Consider the following 19,883-nt stretch of genomic DNA (forward strand, 5'->3'; position numbering starts at 1 on the left):
CTCCCTCTCCATCTCACTTCCTTCTGCCACCTCCTTTCAAAGCTGTTCCAAATGCAGTCACAGCTTGTGTAATCTTGATGTGGTACACAGAATCATTTTGCTGCATGATTGTGTGTTTTAGGTTTTCATGAGGTCAAACATTGCTGGAGAATATTCACATATGACTCCTCCCATGTCATACATATTAATTGCTGTAATGAATTTCCACATTGCCATGGAGAATGTGGATCTTTCAGTAATGCTATGTATAGTAATATTTGCATGAATGTATAGATATGAGTAAATGAATGGGAAGGGGTGTATGTATGGATTTATGAATGTTTGCATGAATATGTATGACAGTGACATCTCTTTGGAATGATCACGTCTGTTTCAAATGTGTCTTAAAACATTTTTTATCCAATTTGGCTTCGGTGCAGAATGTAAAGAAAAAGCATTTTAACTTTCGACCATGTTGTAGATATTGCCTCCCCACATCTGCATGAAAGGTCCCGGTGGCATGTAGAGGTTTAGATTCATGCGGGAAAGCTTCTGGCAATTAGTTCTAACACTGCCAATTTGCACTCAAGGAAGTCCAAGGATTGTGGAACCACTATTATTTATACTTATGACATGCATACGCTTGGTAAACTTAATCAGAATAAGTGCTGCCTCTACATGCTGCAGGGCATTGAGTTCAGATGGGTTTCTCTTTGATCAGTTGTGTGTGTTCTGCATTAGTGCTTCCATTTTGGTGATCGCTTTGCCCTGGTATGATCAATCATCAGTTTCTCCTTACATTTGTTTTATTTGTAATGATTTTGGATGTGGGGTTTAGTTTGCTTTTAGAGTGTACCTTTTTGTGGTTCATTGACCATCGCATGGACTAATTTTCCTTTTTATTTTTTCCCCCCTTCCCTCCTTTTTTTCCTCTTTTCGTGTACTCCTGTTTTCCTGTTTCTGCCTGTGCTTTTCTCACACCTCTGTCCACCTTTCACTGGCTCTGAATATGTTACACACATTCACAAACCCAACATCTTTTTATCCCTCTCTCACTATAACTCTCCCATTAATGTCTCTCTACCACCCTTTCCTGGTTTTCTTTTTCTCTGTCACCCTGCCTCTCTCATTTTCCTCTTGTTATTTCTTACCTCACCCATCCTTGTTTTCCATCCCTCCCTCTGCCCCGTGTCCTTCATCCTCTCTCCATCACTTTTCTCTCTTTCTGTCTTTCACTCTTTCGTTTATGGCAGCTACCCTTGCATTCTCTCTTGCAGCAGCGGCAGCAGCTGCCCAAGGTCCGCGGCTTATCGCGGCCCCTGCAGGTCAGGTACTCCCCCCAGCCGCCCTCAGGCCCCCCACTCCGGCTGGGACTCCTATCATGAACATCATCCGGCCCACTCAGATGGCTACCATGCTACCCAATGGCACCCCAACCCTGGTGCCCCCGACGGCCGATGCGGGCATTATCTACACCACACCCTATGACTACCCTTATGCCTTGGCACCCACATCTTTGCTGGAATATCCCATAGAGCACAGCGGAGTCCTAGGTAAGCTGGCGTGGGGACTTGGCACATCACCCTACTTTGCCCCACAAGAGGGCACTGCCAGGGGGTTTTACGGGGGCGTGTTTGATGGGGCGTCACCCCACCCCATTCAGGACTCACTGAAAGGTAAATATGTGATGACTAGCTCATGCTAGCGGGATAGCTCACCCAGGTGATTAAAGAAAATAAATAGCTATATAGGTAACATTCAGCTGCCATTGAGACGGGCTGGGACAGGGACCACTTACCTCTGTCTAAACGAGGTGTATCAGTTAACTTAGTTTTTTCATTTTTAATGTATTTATTTTTTTATTTTGGGAGGGGGGGATTTTGCTGCTGCGTAAGAAGTCTTCTCTCAGGACGCACACCCTCGCTCTCACAGACTGTGACGACACGTTTGTGCACAGATTATTTATTTTTTTTCCCTGTCTGTCTGTCTCTGTTGCCGGAGGCTTTGTCAAGCAGTCTACTGGTAGATCCCCTCGGATTTCTCTTGGCTTTTGAAATAACTTCTCTCTTCCCTGTTGTAGCAGGCCTCAGTGCCGGTGCTGAGTGGCAGAGAGAAAGAAAGAGCCCTGAGTCCCGTTGGGGATGTTCATTAAATTCTTCCACTATTCTCAGTGTATCCAATTGTCTTATTTTTACCCTTGTGAACTTGAACACTCGACCCTATTCAGAGAGAATTACCCATACTTGCCTGCTTGGAGAGGGGCTTCTGCAAACACTCACAAGGAAGGAAGATAATAACCACAGTTATTAAACAGGATGTTACATCATTACCTCTTTTACAAGCTGCACACTTTGCATCAAAACTGCTGAGGTCCATAAACATTTCAGAATTCAGATTTTTGAAGTGAGCATGTTAAATGGATGTGGCGATCAATAGCATGATCCATCAGTATCTGTCCTATGAAAGTTTAACATGACTTAGTCTTTGATACAAAAAAAGCACATTGTATTCCACTTATTTCACCTACTGGTGGGGGCCCAGCACTGCATTTCCTCCAACCTAGATGTGCATGGTTGAATTTCCAACTGAATTTGAACCACTGAAATTGTGGAGACAAATTTGTAAAGCGAAAGATAATAGCCCGAAAAATGACTTGGCAAATAATAAAGGTTGCATTGACTGAATATTTTGGAACCAAACTTTTAGAGGGTGAATATTAAATGATACAGTTATTTGGGAGGTGTTTTCACCGAAAATATTTACTGCTTAAGAATGTAACCATATTAAAGTGCAGCTCGAGAAACACTCAAGCACTGTTAATGCAATGTGTTTTTATTTGATTAGTGCAATTTAATTTTTTTATTTTATTTTATTTTTATTTTTATTTTTTTTTGTATCAAGGATTTGAGTAATGATTATTCTTCCATAATGTCCCTTGGTTAAAAATGAAGCCAAATAATCCACATGTGCAAGCAGCTGAAAATTGCACTGGAATAGCTTGTATTGTGGTCATTCAGAGCTGATCAGGTGGAGGGTTTTCCAAGTTCAGGACACTGAATCTGTACAGTTGGGACCTTTGGGTCTTCTGCTATTCTTACAGTACTGGGTGTCCACTTTTAAACTTCAGCACTCCCAAGCTTAGCAGCCTTATATATACTTTATCAATTCAACATCCAACCACCCCCAGACCAGACCATGTTCTCTATCTCTCTGTCTCTCTCTCTCCTGTTTGCTCTCTGGGCTTCTTTACAATCAGAAGTGATTTGTTGGACATCTGCTGTTGCAGCATGTCATGTGGGTGTACGTACACACACACACACTCGCACAGAAAAAGGAAAACTTCAGTGCTTCTCTAGAATTTCTTTCAAAGAAAATAAGAATTTGTCCTTAGCAGCTCTTCTGTGATGTGATATTATAGTTTTCTGTGCTTTAGTTTAGTCGTCAGTCTCATAGGGTTTTAAAAAAAATATTTTTTTATGCCATGAGTTTTGACAAGCTCAGTTTTGTTGCTGAAAATTGCATGTTTTTGGCCTCAATAGTTCAAACCCTTAGCATGACTTTTTGTTTGAATACTTTGCTGGTTCTACTCAGTCATTTCACTGACTTGCAATCCTCCAGAGGGAACTCTGCCTAAAGCAAAAATAAAACTAAAATCTTAATGGAATTGTTCACTCAAAAATGAAAATTCTCTCATCATTTACTCACCCTCATGCCATCCCAGATGTTTGACTTTCTTCTGCAGAAATCAAAGAAGATTTTTAGAAGAACATCTCAGCGCTGTTTGTCCATACAGTGAATGATGACCAAAACTTTGAAACTCCAAAAAAGCACAAAGGCAGCATAAAAGTAATCCATACAACTCCTTTGGTTTAATTTGTGTCTTCTGAAGCAATCTAATATGTTTTGGGTGAGAGCAGACCAAAATGTAACTCCTTATTCACTATGCACCTTGCATTGCAGTGTCTAGGCACAATTATTGTTTCAAGCTCGCTTAAACTTCTTACTGCTTGATGCATGATCGCCAAGGAGACTGCTGATGTCAAGATTTATAGTGAAAAATGAGTTATAATTTGGTCTGTTCTTATCCACAATTGATTTGATTACTTTAAGTCATGGAATAAACCTGGAGTCTTATGGATTACTTTTATGTTGCCTTCATGTTCTTTTTGGAGCTTCAAAGTTTTGGTCACCATTCACTTGCATAGTATGGACCTACAGAGCTGAAATATTCTTCTAAAAATCTTAATTTGTGTTATACAGAAGAAAGTCACACATCTGGGATGGCATTAAGGTGAGTAAATGATAAGAGAATTTACATTTTGTGGTGATCTATTCCTTTAAGACTGAAGACTGAAATAAATCCATCTGTGAAGGTCTATTCACACTTTAATGCAAAAAATACAACCCATCAGATTTTTCGCTTTAAATAAATAATGGAATTCCAGTTTAACCCATTCTGGACACATGATTCAAAATCTCTTATTGGTCGGTTAATGTTTTCGTTGGTTAAATGTCTTCATTGGTGTGAATGGGTATGCATTATTTTCAGATTTCGAAATTTCACTCCATGTGATCAGGCCTTCACTTTGGAGAGGGGGAAAAAATTAATTATTTTCCAGTCTACTGTTTCTATTTGAGATTAAGTTGTTACTTGTATAACTGATCATGCTAGGGGAAAATTATCAATTTAATGTTATCTTCAGCATGCTTAGCATTTGCAGTTTTCATTTCCTAAATTCCAAACATCCCTTTTCTTTTAGCTAATGAATTTTTTGTGAGCAGAGCCTAGACGGTTGTATTTGAGTGTTTGCTGAAATCTAGCATAAGGGCTGGTGGGGGATTTATATTCAGATATAAGTCTTATGCCTTCTGAACAAAAACTTAATTGCATCTGTTGTAAAAATAATTTTGAATGTCGTATTTTAATGTCTACTTTGGGAGAAAACAAAACACTTGTAGAACTGTAAACATACATAAATATTTTAAGATGTAAAGAAGACTCAATTCAAATTTTCAGAGCTTTGTATTTTAGACATTTTAATTAACACAGAAACAGATCCAGTGAAAATGTGCAGCAATGAAGTGCTCAAGAAATTCACTGAAGGTTGAGTGATTGTCTGACATTTTTTACATGCCATCAAAGAAAAAAAAAAAAAGGCACATTCCAACAATAAGAGTGAGAAGTCTTAAAGTAGCAAATCAGTACTTTTTTTTTTTTTTTTTACTTGGAATGTAAATGCTATGGACACAGGCAATATGGTTACTGACTCTTAAGAAGATCGGTCTTGAGCACATAATACAATATTGAAGGTATTCTGCACAGTGTTTTCGTATCGTCGATTTAAGTATTCTTTTATTTTGTGACAAAGTATATTGTTATTTTCATTCTGCATTGCATGGAATGAGGATTTCAGAGATTAACTGATAGAGAGACTACAGTCGGTATTGAACATGTGATGATCTGCTATCTCAAGCACATTCACCCATTCAGCTAATAGAATCTGTTCTCGCTGGATCTTCTGTGATCCTTCACCCCCGCTGTCAAGTGAAGCATCCATGTGATGGCGCAACAGCCACTGTTTCGTCTCTCACAGCCCACACTCTCTCTCATTTGTTTGGGTGTGAGAGACTGTCTGCTAAAATACGGAATGCAATTCTGATCCTTTATATGCTGGATGATACGGATGGTTGGCAACTGTTATGCGACGCATGACTGAAAGTTTATTAATCAACTTGCGGACCCCACCTGGAATTCTCCCGGTCCTCCCGATTAGCCACTCTGACCCTGGCTAGCATGAGCCAGGTGCTGTCTTACAGTAATCACAGGGTGTCAAAATATGATTGGAATTCACTATCAAATGATGCTCTTTCCACTGTAGCAAAATATTTTTTTTCCCTAAAGACATCCCTTGATAAATCTTTGTTTTATAATATTTTTTAAAGTATTTTTAAAGATCTTGATTCCTTGCCCACCCGTCTCAAACAATCTTAGAATCTTGTGAGTCAAAACAATTACTGTGTAATTTAAGTTAGACATTTATTAAACTCTTGGGTTTTTTTGTATGCATTTGTTGTCCATCATGTTGGTATTGTGAATATGTATTATATGTAGAAACATTACATGCATACATTTAAAATTAGATGAGAATTAATGTAAAGCATGTTTCACAGCCAGAATGCACAAATCTAGCCTCATTTGGATCTCTTAAAATAAAAGTTCAAAAGCAGGATCTTCTCCATATTTTACATTACTATTCTTTAGTTTCTGGAGTTGTACTTCTCTGGTTTAAAAGAGGCAAGTTGTGGTCTGGCTGTGCTCTTCAGGCTTTACATTTCTATTGTCCTGGGCTGAACCATGTCTAACCTTATGGACCTGTTGTAATCTAGGTGCAATGGCTACTAAAGTGCGGAGACATGATTCACGGGTCCATCCTTACCAAAGGATAGTGACCGCAGACAGAGGTTAGTTAGACACGATACTTCTACCTTTTTATTCTTTCTGTTTTGATTTTTTTCTCTGAATGGGGAATGGCAGTGACATACATGTGTATATACACTGTACATCTTTTCTTTGGAAATATGTTTACAAATGAAATGCCTCTGGAAACACAGGTTTACGGGAAAAAAATAAAATACTTTTGATTGTAACTGAAGTAAATGCTGTCTGTTCAATAGCTTTAAATCAGTGCATTCCTTAACCATGTCAGGATCCAAAAAATGTGCATTTTTTGTTTGTTACTTTGTACTGATTTGTTTTTATATTAAATTACAAAGTAAAGACTGGAATAAGTTTCCGTTGCCAACAAAGCCTTTGGCTAACTGCTTAAGCTATTAAAGCCACACTTTTTTTTCTCAGGTTAAGTTTATCAGATTTTGTTTGTTCATCTCTAAGTGTAAAAGTTTTTATGGTCCTCATAACACTATATTTTAGTTTTACTGAAGGTACTGTTGCATACATGAGTATTTTTATAGCAGATGTATTTTTTTATTCCTGTGTACACGTTTACTGAAAAGAAATAAAGAAAAAATCAAAAGTGAGATTTCTACGTATTTATTTGCTTAAGCACTAGCTCTCCAATTCCCCTCAAAACTAATTACATAGTTCGTAACACTCATTTCGACTCAAGACACTAAAATATTACTAGTTTTTGTTTGTATGTGTTTTTCTTGTTTGTCTATGTGACACCTCTCTGCTTTTATTTGTGGGAACATGGGGCATTTTAGTGCTTTAATTACATGTAATAACATTCTGATTGGAACACAGATCATGATGCAAGTGTGTCATGATCATAACCAGGTTTAGCCTGTGTTTGTCTCTTGGCCTTGGAATTAGGGGGTTAAACAAAGAGATTGCATTTTGCTGTTAAAATGATGTCATTCCGGTCTCTTCTTGCTGACTAATATCTTTTCTACCTTTTTTTTTCTTTTTTTTTTTTTCTTTTTTTTTTGTTCCTAACCACCTAGCCGCCACCGGCAACTAACAAATGACCTCTGAACTCTTCACCCAATGATGAGCCGCCCAAGCCTGCCTGCTGATCAGATTAACTGGTAATTGCCTTTTGCTAGCCTGGTGGACGCAGAGAGAAAGGCACCTGTCCGAGCAGTGATCCTAACATAAACCAACATAAAAAACAACAACCCTCCATACCAACATGTTGTGTAGCGATAACAACGAATATACTCTTTTATTTTATATATGAGTTTTATGACCTTTTTTTAATTTGTTTCTTTTTTTTAATTACAAAAAAACGATTGGGTGGATGTTAACAGCAATGTTGCATTACCCAAAAATCTGCACTGAAGTTTAAAAGCAATAAAGACGTGTCTTCTGCTAATTTAGCCCTTAAACACATTTATACTCTTAAAACTCCAGTAAAATATATAAACTCGGTGACCCTGAATTTATAAGTCAAAATGCTAATTGGGGCATCAGGATCCAGATTATGTTCATCAGCTACCACTGAAAAACAGTGTTGTACCCCACCCATTTAAACTGTTGATAGTCACTATAAGTCAACAAAAGAAAAAGGAAAGAAATCTGCACTCACACCAACTTGTGAATTTCCTGTCTTTCTCTGGTGTAATACTTTTTAGTTAATACGTTTTTACTGTGCTGACACATTCTGGGTGTGCCTGTCCAGCTGACTTAGAGCATGGCTAAAATGACATACTGCAAAAAGCTTGTTTTGATTTTTCCTTTGTTGTGTTACTTCTCCTATATTTGTTTTTCTTATGTTTCCATGTATCGTATTAATGGTGTTTGGCAATACTTGCAGGTTTATACATACTGCTCATTGCAGGATTGGCACCAGCTCAGTAGGGGGCAGTAAGCAGAGTCAGACAGGGCAATAGGGGTGTGTTTTTTAAAAGGAGAGATTAAGGTGAAGTGTTTTTTGAGTAAATTTACATTTAGGATAATTCAGGGTTGGACATCTGGGATTTGAACCGGAATCAGTTTACTGAACTATGCCATCCCAAAAACCCCCCACATACAGTGCCTGAACTTTCTAGAAATATTTCTAAATGAGCTGTGAGGTTAAAGACAAAAAAAGTATTATGTGTGTGCATTAGCCAAAGGGTTTCCATTTAATGAGTTTATATGTATATACATATACTTGTATCTAACCACCAAGGGTTCTTCATTTTAGTATAGAGTTTGAAAACATTTGATGTCATGCCTGTATCTGTTTATCATCGCAAATGAAAAATAGATGAAATTATGAATTCTCACAAAACGCTAATTTCCTTGGATGTGCAATAGCAATGAACACTAAGGAAGATAAGGTAGACTGAACGGGGGATGGCTTACCTCTGCTGTTTGTACACACTTTTTTTTTTTTTTTTCTGTTCTGCATTAGCTTATTATTTGACCGTTTTTTGTTTTGTTTTTTTGTTTTTTCTACAAAAATGTATTAATTGATCTAAAGCCAAGTCCTCTCCCCCATCCCACCTTACAGTTCAGCTGAAACGACAACAATGTGTTCTTATAAAGACCTTCCTTAACTTTTGCCAGAGTCATGATGCAAGTTGATTAGTTTTTTCTAGCTCTCAAAACACCCGCATCATATAGCCCATCCATAATGTGTCCTGCACACCGTGAGCCCACTCATTTCGATACACCCTCTCAAAAAAAAAAAAAAAAAAACATAGGATGTGAAAGCCATGTCTGCCTGTTAAAATTGCTTTATACATACTATATATATATATATATATATATATATATATATATATTAAAATGTAGATATGTCATTGCATATTAAACATACAGAAAGATCAAAATTAGATACTTTAACAGGGTGCTGGAGAAGAAATATATATTTTTGGCAATTATAGCTTTTTATACTTGCAGTTACAAAATATGAAACATAATACAAAAAAAATGTAAAAAAAAAAAAAAAAAAAGTTTGTAGAATTGTACAGCAAGAGGTGGTCAAGAAACGTTGTGTGACATTGGGTACAATTGGCCAGCGGGAAGAAAGAAAAAAAACAGACCAAAATAGTACAATTTGGGGAATGTTGGAATTATTGAATGGTGCGAGTAGTAAAGTAAACTGAAAGAGTATATTTACGGAAAATAAGTGCCTTACTGGTGGTCGTTTCTTTTTTCGAGTGTTACATTCTGTTCAATAATATCCAGCACCAACTCAGTGCAGAGAGGGGGAGGGGGTGTTTATGACGAGAAAGCACCCCAATAGTTAAACCAACTGGCTGTTGCAGTGTTGTGCCACTGAATCTATTCTATGCAAAGGAATAGCAGTCATTTGACCAGCTAACTATGTGCCATGATTTGTCTTCCCAAAAGTAAGTTTAATTTTTTTTTTCTTTAAACCCCATTTGATCAAAGTGTTTTATTTTCTCTTTATTTTATTGCATTATATTCTTATATATTATGAGGACTAAATCAGTAATGCTGTCTATGTAATAAGTTACTGTGATTATTGTTAAGAACAACTGCCAGTCATGACTTGGAAGTCTGCCAGGTGTTAAGTATGGGAAGGGAGATTTCAAAATAATTGAATTAACTGGTCAATTCACTTTGGGAATTGGACTTTACCTGAAACCTCCTCTTGTTTCAAGATTAGCAAACTGGAAACTTTCAATCATTGCCTTTTATCTGAGAGAGTACATCAAGTTTGCCAAAATGTACACATTTTAATGCCAAGGAATTAATACACACACACACACACGCATACACACACACAACCTGCCTAATATTTTGTAGGTCCCCCTCGTGCTGCAGAAATAGCGCCAACCCGCATCTCAGAATAGCATTCTGAGATGCTATTTTTCTTACCACAGTTGTACAGAGCGGTTATCCTAGACTTTGTCAGTTCTAACCAGTTTGGCCATTCTAGGTGTTTCCATTCGCAGAACTGTCCCTCACTGGATGTTTTTTGTTTTTGGCACCATTCTGAGTAAATTCTAGAGACTGTTGTGTGTGGAAATCCCAGGAGATCAGCATTTACAGAAATACTCAAACCAGCCCATCTGGCACCAACAATCATGCCATGGTCCAAATCACTGAGATCAGATTTTTTCCCCATTCTGATGGTTGATGTGAACATCATAATTGAAGCTCCTGACCCATATCTGCATGATTTTATGCACTGCACTGCTGCCACACGATTGGCTGATTAGATAATCGCATGGATGATTGTTGGTACCAGATGGGCTGGTTGGAGTATTTCTGTAAATGCTGAACTCCTGTGATTTTCACAAACAACAGTCTCTAGAATTTACTCAGAATGGTGCCAAAAACAAAAAACATCCAGTGAGCGACAGTTCTGCGGATGGAAACGCCTTAATGAGAGAGGTCAACGGCGAATGGCCAGACTAGTTCGAACTGACAAAGTCTACGGTAACTCAGATAACCGCTCTGTACAATGTGGTGAGAGTTGGCACTGTTTTGGCGGCACGAGTAGGACCTACACAATATTAGGCAGGTGGTTTTAATGTATGTATGTATGTATGTATAAATAAATAAATAAATAAATATATATATATATATAGAAAAGGTAGAAGCATTTTTCTCACTTTGAAAAAGGCCTCCCTGTTTTTTCAGTACTAAGAGATGTAGCCTTACAGTGCACTGATCTGAGAAGGGGAAATACAAATGCAGGGAGAGTAAAAATATTGCATTTATTTAAAGTATTACCAAAAGGAGGGTTGTAAGGATATTCACCTGCTGCCTCATCAGTCTCAAATCTGAACAGTCACAAAGCCACAGTATCAAATCACATGATGAAGATTGGGCCTCCCTCAAGCAGCCCGGCATCTTCACCAAACCATTTTCAATCATTGAAACAACTGGGGGTGTTCATCACTTTGGAAAACTATGGGGGGGGAGTTTTCTTTACAGTAACCCTGGCAGTCTCTGGTGTAGTCTTGTTCTTCACTTTGTTACACAAGAAAGGTCAATGTTATTTTTCTTCTCAGTGTTACAGTATAAACATATTTTAATCATATTGAAATGATGAAATGCAATATTAGAGAGGAGTAGTGAAGACTACAGAGGAAATGGACAGTATTAAACAAATCCCCTCTGCCATGTTACTATGTGCTGTTAATGTTTTGGAGTTGGGTTAGTCTATCAGGTGAATGGAGAAATCTGTCATTCTCTTCTGCCTGCCTACTACATGTGTAATAATGTAAATTACAGCCTTTGTTACAGGTTTATAATGTATTTTTCTAACTTCATTTTCTATGTACAAGTCATTTTTTTTCTGATCTCCTTTTGTGATGAAACTATATCTTTTGTTTTTCCATGTCCTCTCTCCTCCACCCTCCCTCTCGGCCCACTCTTTATTCCAATCTATCTCTCTCATTGGGAGCGTTGCCTTTTTCCTACAGTTATTTTGTTTTCTTGCTGATTCTTAGCTTGTTTAACTCATTAGCAACTTATTAGTTTCTCTTGTCATATGTATTTTTACATGCTTGCATTTAGTTTTTATGGTGTATGCTGTTATTTTTTTCTTATTAACCTCCTTGGCATTTATTTTAATAAAACATTCTTAGTAAGAATTTTACTAACTTTGCTGATATTATTTTGTGTTGTGTTCTTTTTTTTTTTTAACCAGTTTATTTAATCTACTACCTTGGTCTGATTCACGGACTAACCCAATTAAATCTGGTGTGTGATCACCCTCACAATTTCTTGATACGCACACTTGTACACACACACAGACATATTTACCAAGTCATCTCAATGGGGGCAAGCCATAAACTTATGTTTTTATATAAAACTAAGTATAATTACTACAGACTAATCCTAACCCACACTCTACCTCTAAAATAAAATGTATTTTTAGAAGAATAGTAGTAAAAACAAATTGAGAACTTCCCCTAATGTCCACAAGTAAGGTTTTAGCTCACTTTTGAACTATAAAACTATATTTTGGTACATAAACACAAAAACTGCAATTGCTTCACTTCAAGGTCCACACCCCATACACATTTACAGTTCATGCACACTATTATGTACACATACAGATGAACTGAATAATCTTCCACACAGTCTTAACAGGACAATGTGCACGAGGCAGTTTGTTCTTCACTCTGTTCCTGCACTCTCACCTATGTTTCTGTAGAGATCTATCCAAGCGTGTGCTGCTTTGTCTGCCTCACTGTCCACGCAGTCTATTGGTGCAACTGGTGTTTCCCTTTGAGTTTTTTTTTTTGTCATGAGCAAAACTGCTGCTTTCTTTAGAACTGGATGTACCTGGGATTTAAAATGGTTGATTTAAGGTTAAACACACTTAGAACTTTTGTATGGCAAAGCCAAACAATAACTGGGGAAAATATTTAAGAATTGGGGTTTACCTTGAATAGGCTCAGAATATAGTCCTTTTTAAAAAAATAATATTAATGTCCAGCAATAACATACCAATAGCCTCAGGAATCAGTGCTTAGACTGCATCTATCAAACTTTGTATTTTGTTTTAGTGTGATTTAATGTCCATCCTGTCAAAAATTCTCTAGTAAATCACAGCTAGAATCTGCTTCAGCCATCAGACTTTATACGTAATGGGTCCTGTAGACTCTTGGAGGTTTTGGAGGTCGTGTGACCTGCAGAGGCTTAAGATGACATCTGGAATTTCTGCTGGCTGTTTGCTTTCAGAACATCGTCTAAGTGGACGAAAGCACTAACAAACTAGTGTGCCCTTGTAGGATCTGCTTGGGTCTTGTTGTCGTGGAGACTACAGGCAGTGTCCTAACTGGATAAGATGTTTTGTATAAGTGATTTTCTTTTTTTATTTCTACAATATTTTACTTTGGAAGTTGTATTTTGTGTTTCGTTGTTGCTTTGTAAACAAGCCAAGCGCACAGTGTACTAACATCTTTTTTAATCATCCCAAAGTAACTAATTTGAAATGCATTGCAATCGATTAAATGGCACAAATAAAAAAGTGTTTCTGCACAGTCTTTAACCCACTGAGTGAAGAATCAGAATGGAAAACATACATTGTGTTGACCAACTGAAGTAGTTTACCATCTGTATTTTGAAAATCAGTGAACAGATTTTTATGTATAATCTTATGCCACCAAAAAAAAAAAAAAAAGAATAAAGAATGGCCTCAGGAAATTGCTAGCATCTAATGAATCAGTTTTAATAATTCATGAATTTTGATGCACCTGTACTATAAGCCAAACAGATTTAAAATAACTGTAATTTACGTAGATACTAGGAAGTTAGCACAAGTTTCACTGTAGCTCTATAGAATTTGTCTTTCAAATGACTTGGCACCTACCAGTAAAATCTAATTAATACAGTAAAATGTCTTCAGTGCAATAGTGTTTTAAGTTATTATAGTGAAGCTGATGCTTCAGTGTTCCACAAACGTGTCTTAGTACCTTACTGAAATCAAGTTTGCCGACACTTGAACCGCAGTGTGCCTTCAGCAGCATACCTTAAAACAATGCCTGGTTTATGTTTTTACCATTAGTCTCCAATCATTAGTGACATCACTTCTTTCTGAGAGCATTCCTCTGTCAGAGTAGGGTGATTTACCATGATCATTTGTAGCACTCAGGGGGTTAAGTTTCAAATGCTACAAAATCTTCAGAAGATATATACTGGATTATTTGTTTATTTTCTTATCGAATGAGAACACTGTTTGAGTATACATCAAAAGCTGCAGAAAATCTCACATTATGTTTTTGTTTAATTGTAGTTTTACATTGTATAAATAAAATGAGATGAAAAACATACGTCATGTAAAGACAACCTGTTATTTATAGCATAAATAAAAGATTAAAAAAGGAACATTGTAATGTGGAAATAAAGGGCATTATTGTCTGTATGGTGAGCTGTAAGACAGGATTCTGTATTTTACTCAGTCCATTCTTCCCTGAGGGTATTAGACCAAACTCGGGAGTTTGAAAATGTTTCCTTGCACTCAGGTAAGTTATTTTCAAATATGAAAATTACAGTAAGTCTAAAGGTTGCCTTATAGAGAAGTTAGTCTGTATGTCCTGTTGTACAATGAAGCCGATTTTATTTAATCCTGTCAAGGGCAAAAGTTGATGGGTTTTTATTTAAACTCATTGTGCTTCAGTGTGTTACAAATAAATACTTATTTGTCACAGTGGGGGTAAATGGCACTTTTGATTTTGTCTTCTCCCAGAACACAGTACAGCAACAAAAACTACCATAGCAATTCATAACACCTGTTTTTCACTATGCACTTCAAAATGTCCATTCTGGGTTATGTCTAAAGGTTGATTTTGAGCTGATTTGATGTAACATTTAATAACTTTTTATATTTTGCCAATTTATTTAGCTAATGAGAGTCCCTAAAATTGTAACATGTTTTTATTTTATTTTTTATTTTTTTATGAAATACTTTTCATTTTTAGTTTTAAGCTGATTAAATCACAGGTTTTCAATAAATGTTCAGTAAGTAAAAGGACTGTTTTTGGGGTAAATACCTCTTGTTTCAGGGGCAAAAGACTTTATGCAAAGGCACAAAGACATAAGCACATTGTTTTTCTTAAGTGGGGAAATTCATTTGTTATGAAAAATGTTCAAAGTGGGCTCACATTGTCTGATCCAATCAGAATGGAGATTCTTTTGTTTATAAAATACTTGAGATGTTATGAAATGCCCAATGTGATTACAATTAACAGGAAATTCTGCAGCCTTTTCTGAAGTGGTTATCTTGAATAAGCATTATCTTAATTTGTTTCTCAAGAAAAACCATCTAGTTGTCTCAAAAGTCATTTCAACATATACATCATTTCACTATAGCACCATTTATTTTTTTATTTTATTTTTAATGAAAACATCCTTCCTGTATTATTTCTTTTCACGCACATCGTGTTTCCCCATGAGTATTCAATTAAAGGAGCAGTTCACCCAAAAAGGAAACTTCTCTCATTTACTCACCCTCATGCCTTTAGCCCTATATTATCCTACATATCCCCTAGTCCCTAGTATCCTATGCTTGCCTTGTTATTAATATAGGCCTGAGAATATAATCTAAAGTGTGGCCAAAATACAATGGTCAAAAGTATGTGGACACTAAAACACCCTTCTTTTACGTGCTTGATTAAAGCCTCAAAACCATGGACATTAATATAGAGTTGGTCCTCCTTTTGCAAAGCTTCCACTCTTCTGGGAGCTTTCCACTAGATTTTGAAACATTGCTGCAGGGATTTGCTCCCATTCAGACATGAGGATCAGTGAGGTCAGGCACTGATGTTGGGTGATCCAGTTTATCCCAAATATGTCAATAGGGTTCAAATTGGGGCTTTGTGCAGGCCAGTCAAGTTCTTCCAGATGAGACTCCATGCTTGCCACGCTGGAACAAAAAAGGTAGGAGCCACTCTTAAGTGTTTCCCTAAGGAGACTATAAGCTTGATTTTCAAGAAGATCAAGATCAAGAAAACAAATGAACTCTTAGAGTACAGCATGTCTTTCAATACATTACCCCATGGCTTGGTCAGCCATCCTGTTTCTCACCTCCCAGTTTTGGGTTTTAGTGTTTTGTATGGAGGCATAAGTTTTGGCCTGCAGAAGTTTAGAGATCAGAAGAATGTTTGTAACTGGAGCAGCTGGCATCTCTATCAAAGCAAGAAAGAGAGAGGAAGAGAGAGAGGGGAGGGGTGTCACAAGTAACAAATGATTCCAGTTCCTGCAAAGTAAATCAGTAGCATTCATCAGGACACAGCTGTGTGTGAGACAGAGAGTTTGACTCTGTGTGAGAGAGAAGAGATGTTCTCTTCTTGTATGTTGTTTTTGGCATCTGATGGATGTTTATGAATGGAGACTTGTGCTTCTGGTCTGAATGACCAGCAGATGTGTTAGAACTTTCCACCATTTCGAATCCTTTTTATTGAGAGACAGAAATACACCTTTTTTTATGAATCCTTTTAGTGTTGTTACTTGTATTTGCAGTAATCACAAGTACAGAACCAAAGGTTTTGTCCAAATATGTCAGATTAGTTATGGGTGTTTACTCAATTACTAATTCACCTTGTTTAACAAAGTAAGTAGAATCACCTATCTGAATTGGATCATTAGCACAGAAGAATGGCATTTGCAGTCTTGAAATAAAGAGTATTGCTGACTATCGTAATTTACACGCATGTATGGACTACTCTACAAACAATTGGTTAACATGCAATTATGTAAATTGTCTGCCATGTGGCAAAATTATATCATTTATGACATTTAAGCAGATCAGTTGAGGGGGATTGAATGCAACTTCCAAAGAAAATGCTTAAAAATCTTGGAGGATTGAGTTGCATGATTATTGTAGGTAAAACATGTTTGTCTAAAATGCTGTGGCAGAAATCACCCATTCACATTTTAGTCAATCCTATGGAGTTCTGCAGATCATTCACATTAAACTGAAAATTTACCCATACCCACTCTCAGTTTGCTCAAAACCCAGATGACTTTTATCCTGTGGAACACAAAAGAGTTATTATAAAAATGTCAAAGCTGCTATTTTCCATACTAAGAAAATGCATGATGACCACTGGATCACAGGTTAGTAACAATTTTGGTTTATTAAAAATGTATATATTAGGATTTAAACCCAGATCCCAAACTGCAAACTAAGGTAAAACTAACACTATACACTTGTATACCTTTTAACTACTAAGCAAAACAAAAAAAAAGTGCCCTTCTCTAAGGCCTAAAGGCCTCTCAAATTTTTTCAAAAGAACTCTAAACTAAACTTTTTCATTTATAGTGTATGAAAGATCATTTCTGAGTGAGTGAGGAGTAGTACTGAATGATAGACAAAAGAACTTGCTTGTGTGGATACATTTAAAATATTGAGCCAAAATGTTATGCATAGGAGGCAGGCCAGTTTTTTATTTGTTTTTTATTGCTGTAGGTCAAAATATGACAAGGTCACAATACAGTGCAGTGCATTGCATTTTCAATTCAATGGTTATTAAAGTTAGTATTATCAAAGTCCCTTTTAAGGCAATTCAGTTTACTTGGTGGCCATGTTTGGAATGCTCTCAGGCAGCTTTTTTCTTTGGATAGAAGGGACATAACATTATAACTCCTAATTACTTGAATAAGGAAAGATTAAAATCTCCAAAACAGCTGGTTGAGATTACGATCAAAAGCATATCTAAAATCAGCAGTTCAATCTGACAACAATGGTTTCATAAGTTGTGCTTTTTGTTTTCTTCTTCTTTTTTTTTTTTTTAGCTCAGATCATGCTAAAAAAAATGCTATTTTGTTTTACAGGCTGCTCCATCTAATGCGCATGCGCATGCGCATTCTCAAGTTGAATGACAGGCGATATCAGCATCTAAAAGGTGATTGGCTATTCTACCATTCTCCCATTCATTTTAATACAAGTGGTCCATCTTGGGCTAAACAGTCTTTGGTATCATTCAGCATTTAGGATGGAGCAATTATAATCTTTCATTTATGATTACTGAATAAAGATTTTTAAAATCCTTTTATAAAGATTACTTAGGAAGATTTCCATCCACTGATATGAATCCTTGGAATTATCAGGCTTTTAAAATTAATTTATAGTGTGCAAATGCCTCCAGTGAGAAATAAAGCGTCCTGAGATTGAAATGCTGATCAGTGGAGAAATGGATGATTTGGCTTTCTGAGCAGTCCCCTTGAGGACGAAAGTTTTGTCAACAGTTAGTGGATGACAACATTTGCAATTTTGGTGTGTTCCTCATTCAAAGCCATTGAATGACTTTAGAAAACAGATTAGAATATAGCACATGAGTCATATGAAGAACTTTTTATGGCCCTACTTATTCACTTTCGTTGGATAAAGCAGCTTGGACATTCAGCTAAACGTCTTTTTTGTGTGGAACAAACTGAGGGTGAGTAACTGAAAACAGAACTTTCCGTTAGCTATCCTATTAATATTTTGCTGTACTTTGCCAGATAGGAGGGTGTGAGATATGAAGGCCCATAATTGCCTCTAATGTGCTGGATGGTGTACATTTTCAGAGGGCGAGAAGGCTGTAATATGATTCGCTATGATTTACACTACATTGACTTCCTCTCTGTAGACAGACGGACACTACATTAACATCTGTGCCTCTCTTTTTCACTCACTGTCTCTTCACTACATGATAAATAAGCATTTTGTCCCTGGCTGTGTGCTTCCTCTATTCATCTAATTAATCTGTTTGGTGGGTGTAAACATTAAACTCTATGCTCCTCTATTTTAGATTAATCTCTGCTGTCAAAACTACTTCTGCACAGCTGAGAGAGTGAGGGAGAGAAAGTGTTCCCATAGGGCAAACAAGGTGTTATAGATGTTCTAATACTTGGATGATGTTGCAAGTGGCCAATAGCATTGGGAAGGCTGAGCAACTGTTTGGATATCGAATGAAAGGCAAAACTGATTAATGGAACAGGGCAGGTGTTACCTGTTTATTGTAAGACGAGATGTTTTATACAATTTTTACTTCCCATCAACTTTGTATGGGAAACCTGCTTCCACAAGGTTTAATTTGCTAGTTTCTAGGTCATGTTGATTGGTTTTCGTTAAAGCACTTATAAACTCCTTGCCTTACCTGTGGTAAAATCACTGTAACGCACAGACTTGAGTAGTTTACTGCTTTTATCCCCCTTATTTTGCAATGCAGAATTAAGCAAGTGGTTGCATTCTGGCAAGTGTGACAAAGTTCTGTTGTCATTAGCCACAATGTAAATAACTAGAAGGATAATAGAGTGCAACAGTCTTTTTTTTTTTTTTTTCATAGACAAATAGATTTCTTTACTGATGTTACAAACTTTTAAAGACAGACATACTGTGAGCTCCGAGGTTATTCATGGATGATATACAATATGCTTCTGTTGAAGCCATCAATCTGCATTATTTCAACTTCATTGTTTGTTACAGGCCCCGCGCTGGAGGTCCGCTGAACAGATGAGAACTGCCCTGTGAAAACAGGAGAAAAAGAAGAGACAGGAGCATCGTGTCTGTTAAGTCACAGCTCCTCTGTTGGTATCTTTATTTACAGCACTTTGGTTTTGCTATAAACAATTGCTTTTCAAAAGCATGAATAAAGCATTATTTCACACTTTCATTTGTCTTAGGCTATGTTCAGACTGCAGGCAATTCAGATTTTTTTCTCAAATCAGATCTTTTTGGGCAGACTGTCCACACTATTAATTGCAAGTGATCAAATCAGATTTGCATGTTCAGACCTAACCAACATATCTGCATGGGTTGCTTTGGTAACAACGTAGGCGTACCCATATGACGATGCTTTCAAAACAGATGCGGGAAAATGGAGGTGCAACATCTCGCTCTCCAAATAAGCGCCCTGTCCAGTCGCAGTGCAGAACTCCTCCGTCGCACAACAAAAACTCAGCAACAGAGGAGACTGGTAAATATTGTGATGTTCCGTGCTGCAGTCACCAATTTTTGATGTCATCATTGTGTCGCGTTAAGAGT

The 19,883-nt window shown here is 37.0% G+C and overlaps 1 protein-coding gene across 6 annotated transcripts in view; it reads left to right on the plus strand.

Moving 5' to 3' along the window:
- The window catches only part of qkia (QKI, KH domain containing, RNA binding a), a 118,327-nt gene extending 98,839 nt beyond the window's left edge, over nt 1-19,488 (plus strand). Inside the window, exons 6-8 of one of the 6 annotated variants that reach the window (XM_051646988.1) lie at nt 1,257-1,655; nt 6,367-6,441; nt 19,326-19,488. In XM_051646988.1, coding sequence (XP_051502948.1) covers nt 1,257-1,655; nt 6,367-6,441; nt 19,326-19,348 — 497 coding nt within the window. In that variant the 3' untranslated portion in view covers nt 19,349-19,488. Of the gene's footprint in view, nt 1-1,232; nt 1,656-6,366; nt 6,442-7,443; nt 8,700-19,325 lie in introns of those variants that run through there. The other 5 variants (XM_051646991.1, XM_051646986.1, XM_051646989.1 and 2 more) reach the window with 5 other exon arrangements.
- Nucleotides 19,489-19,883: the final 395 nt, after the last annotated feature.

This window comes from Myxocyprinus asiaticus, chromosome 20 (genome assembly GCF_019703515.2).
Source record: "Myxocyprinus asiaticus isolate MX2 ecotype Aquarium Trade chromosome 20, UBuf_Myxa_2, whole genome shotgun sequence".
NCBI lineage: Eukaryota > Metazoa > Chordata > Actinopteri > Cypriniformes > Catostomidae > Myxocyprinus > Myxocyprinus asiaticus.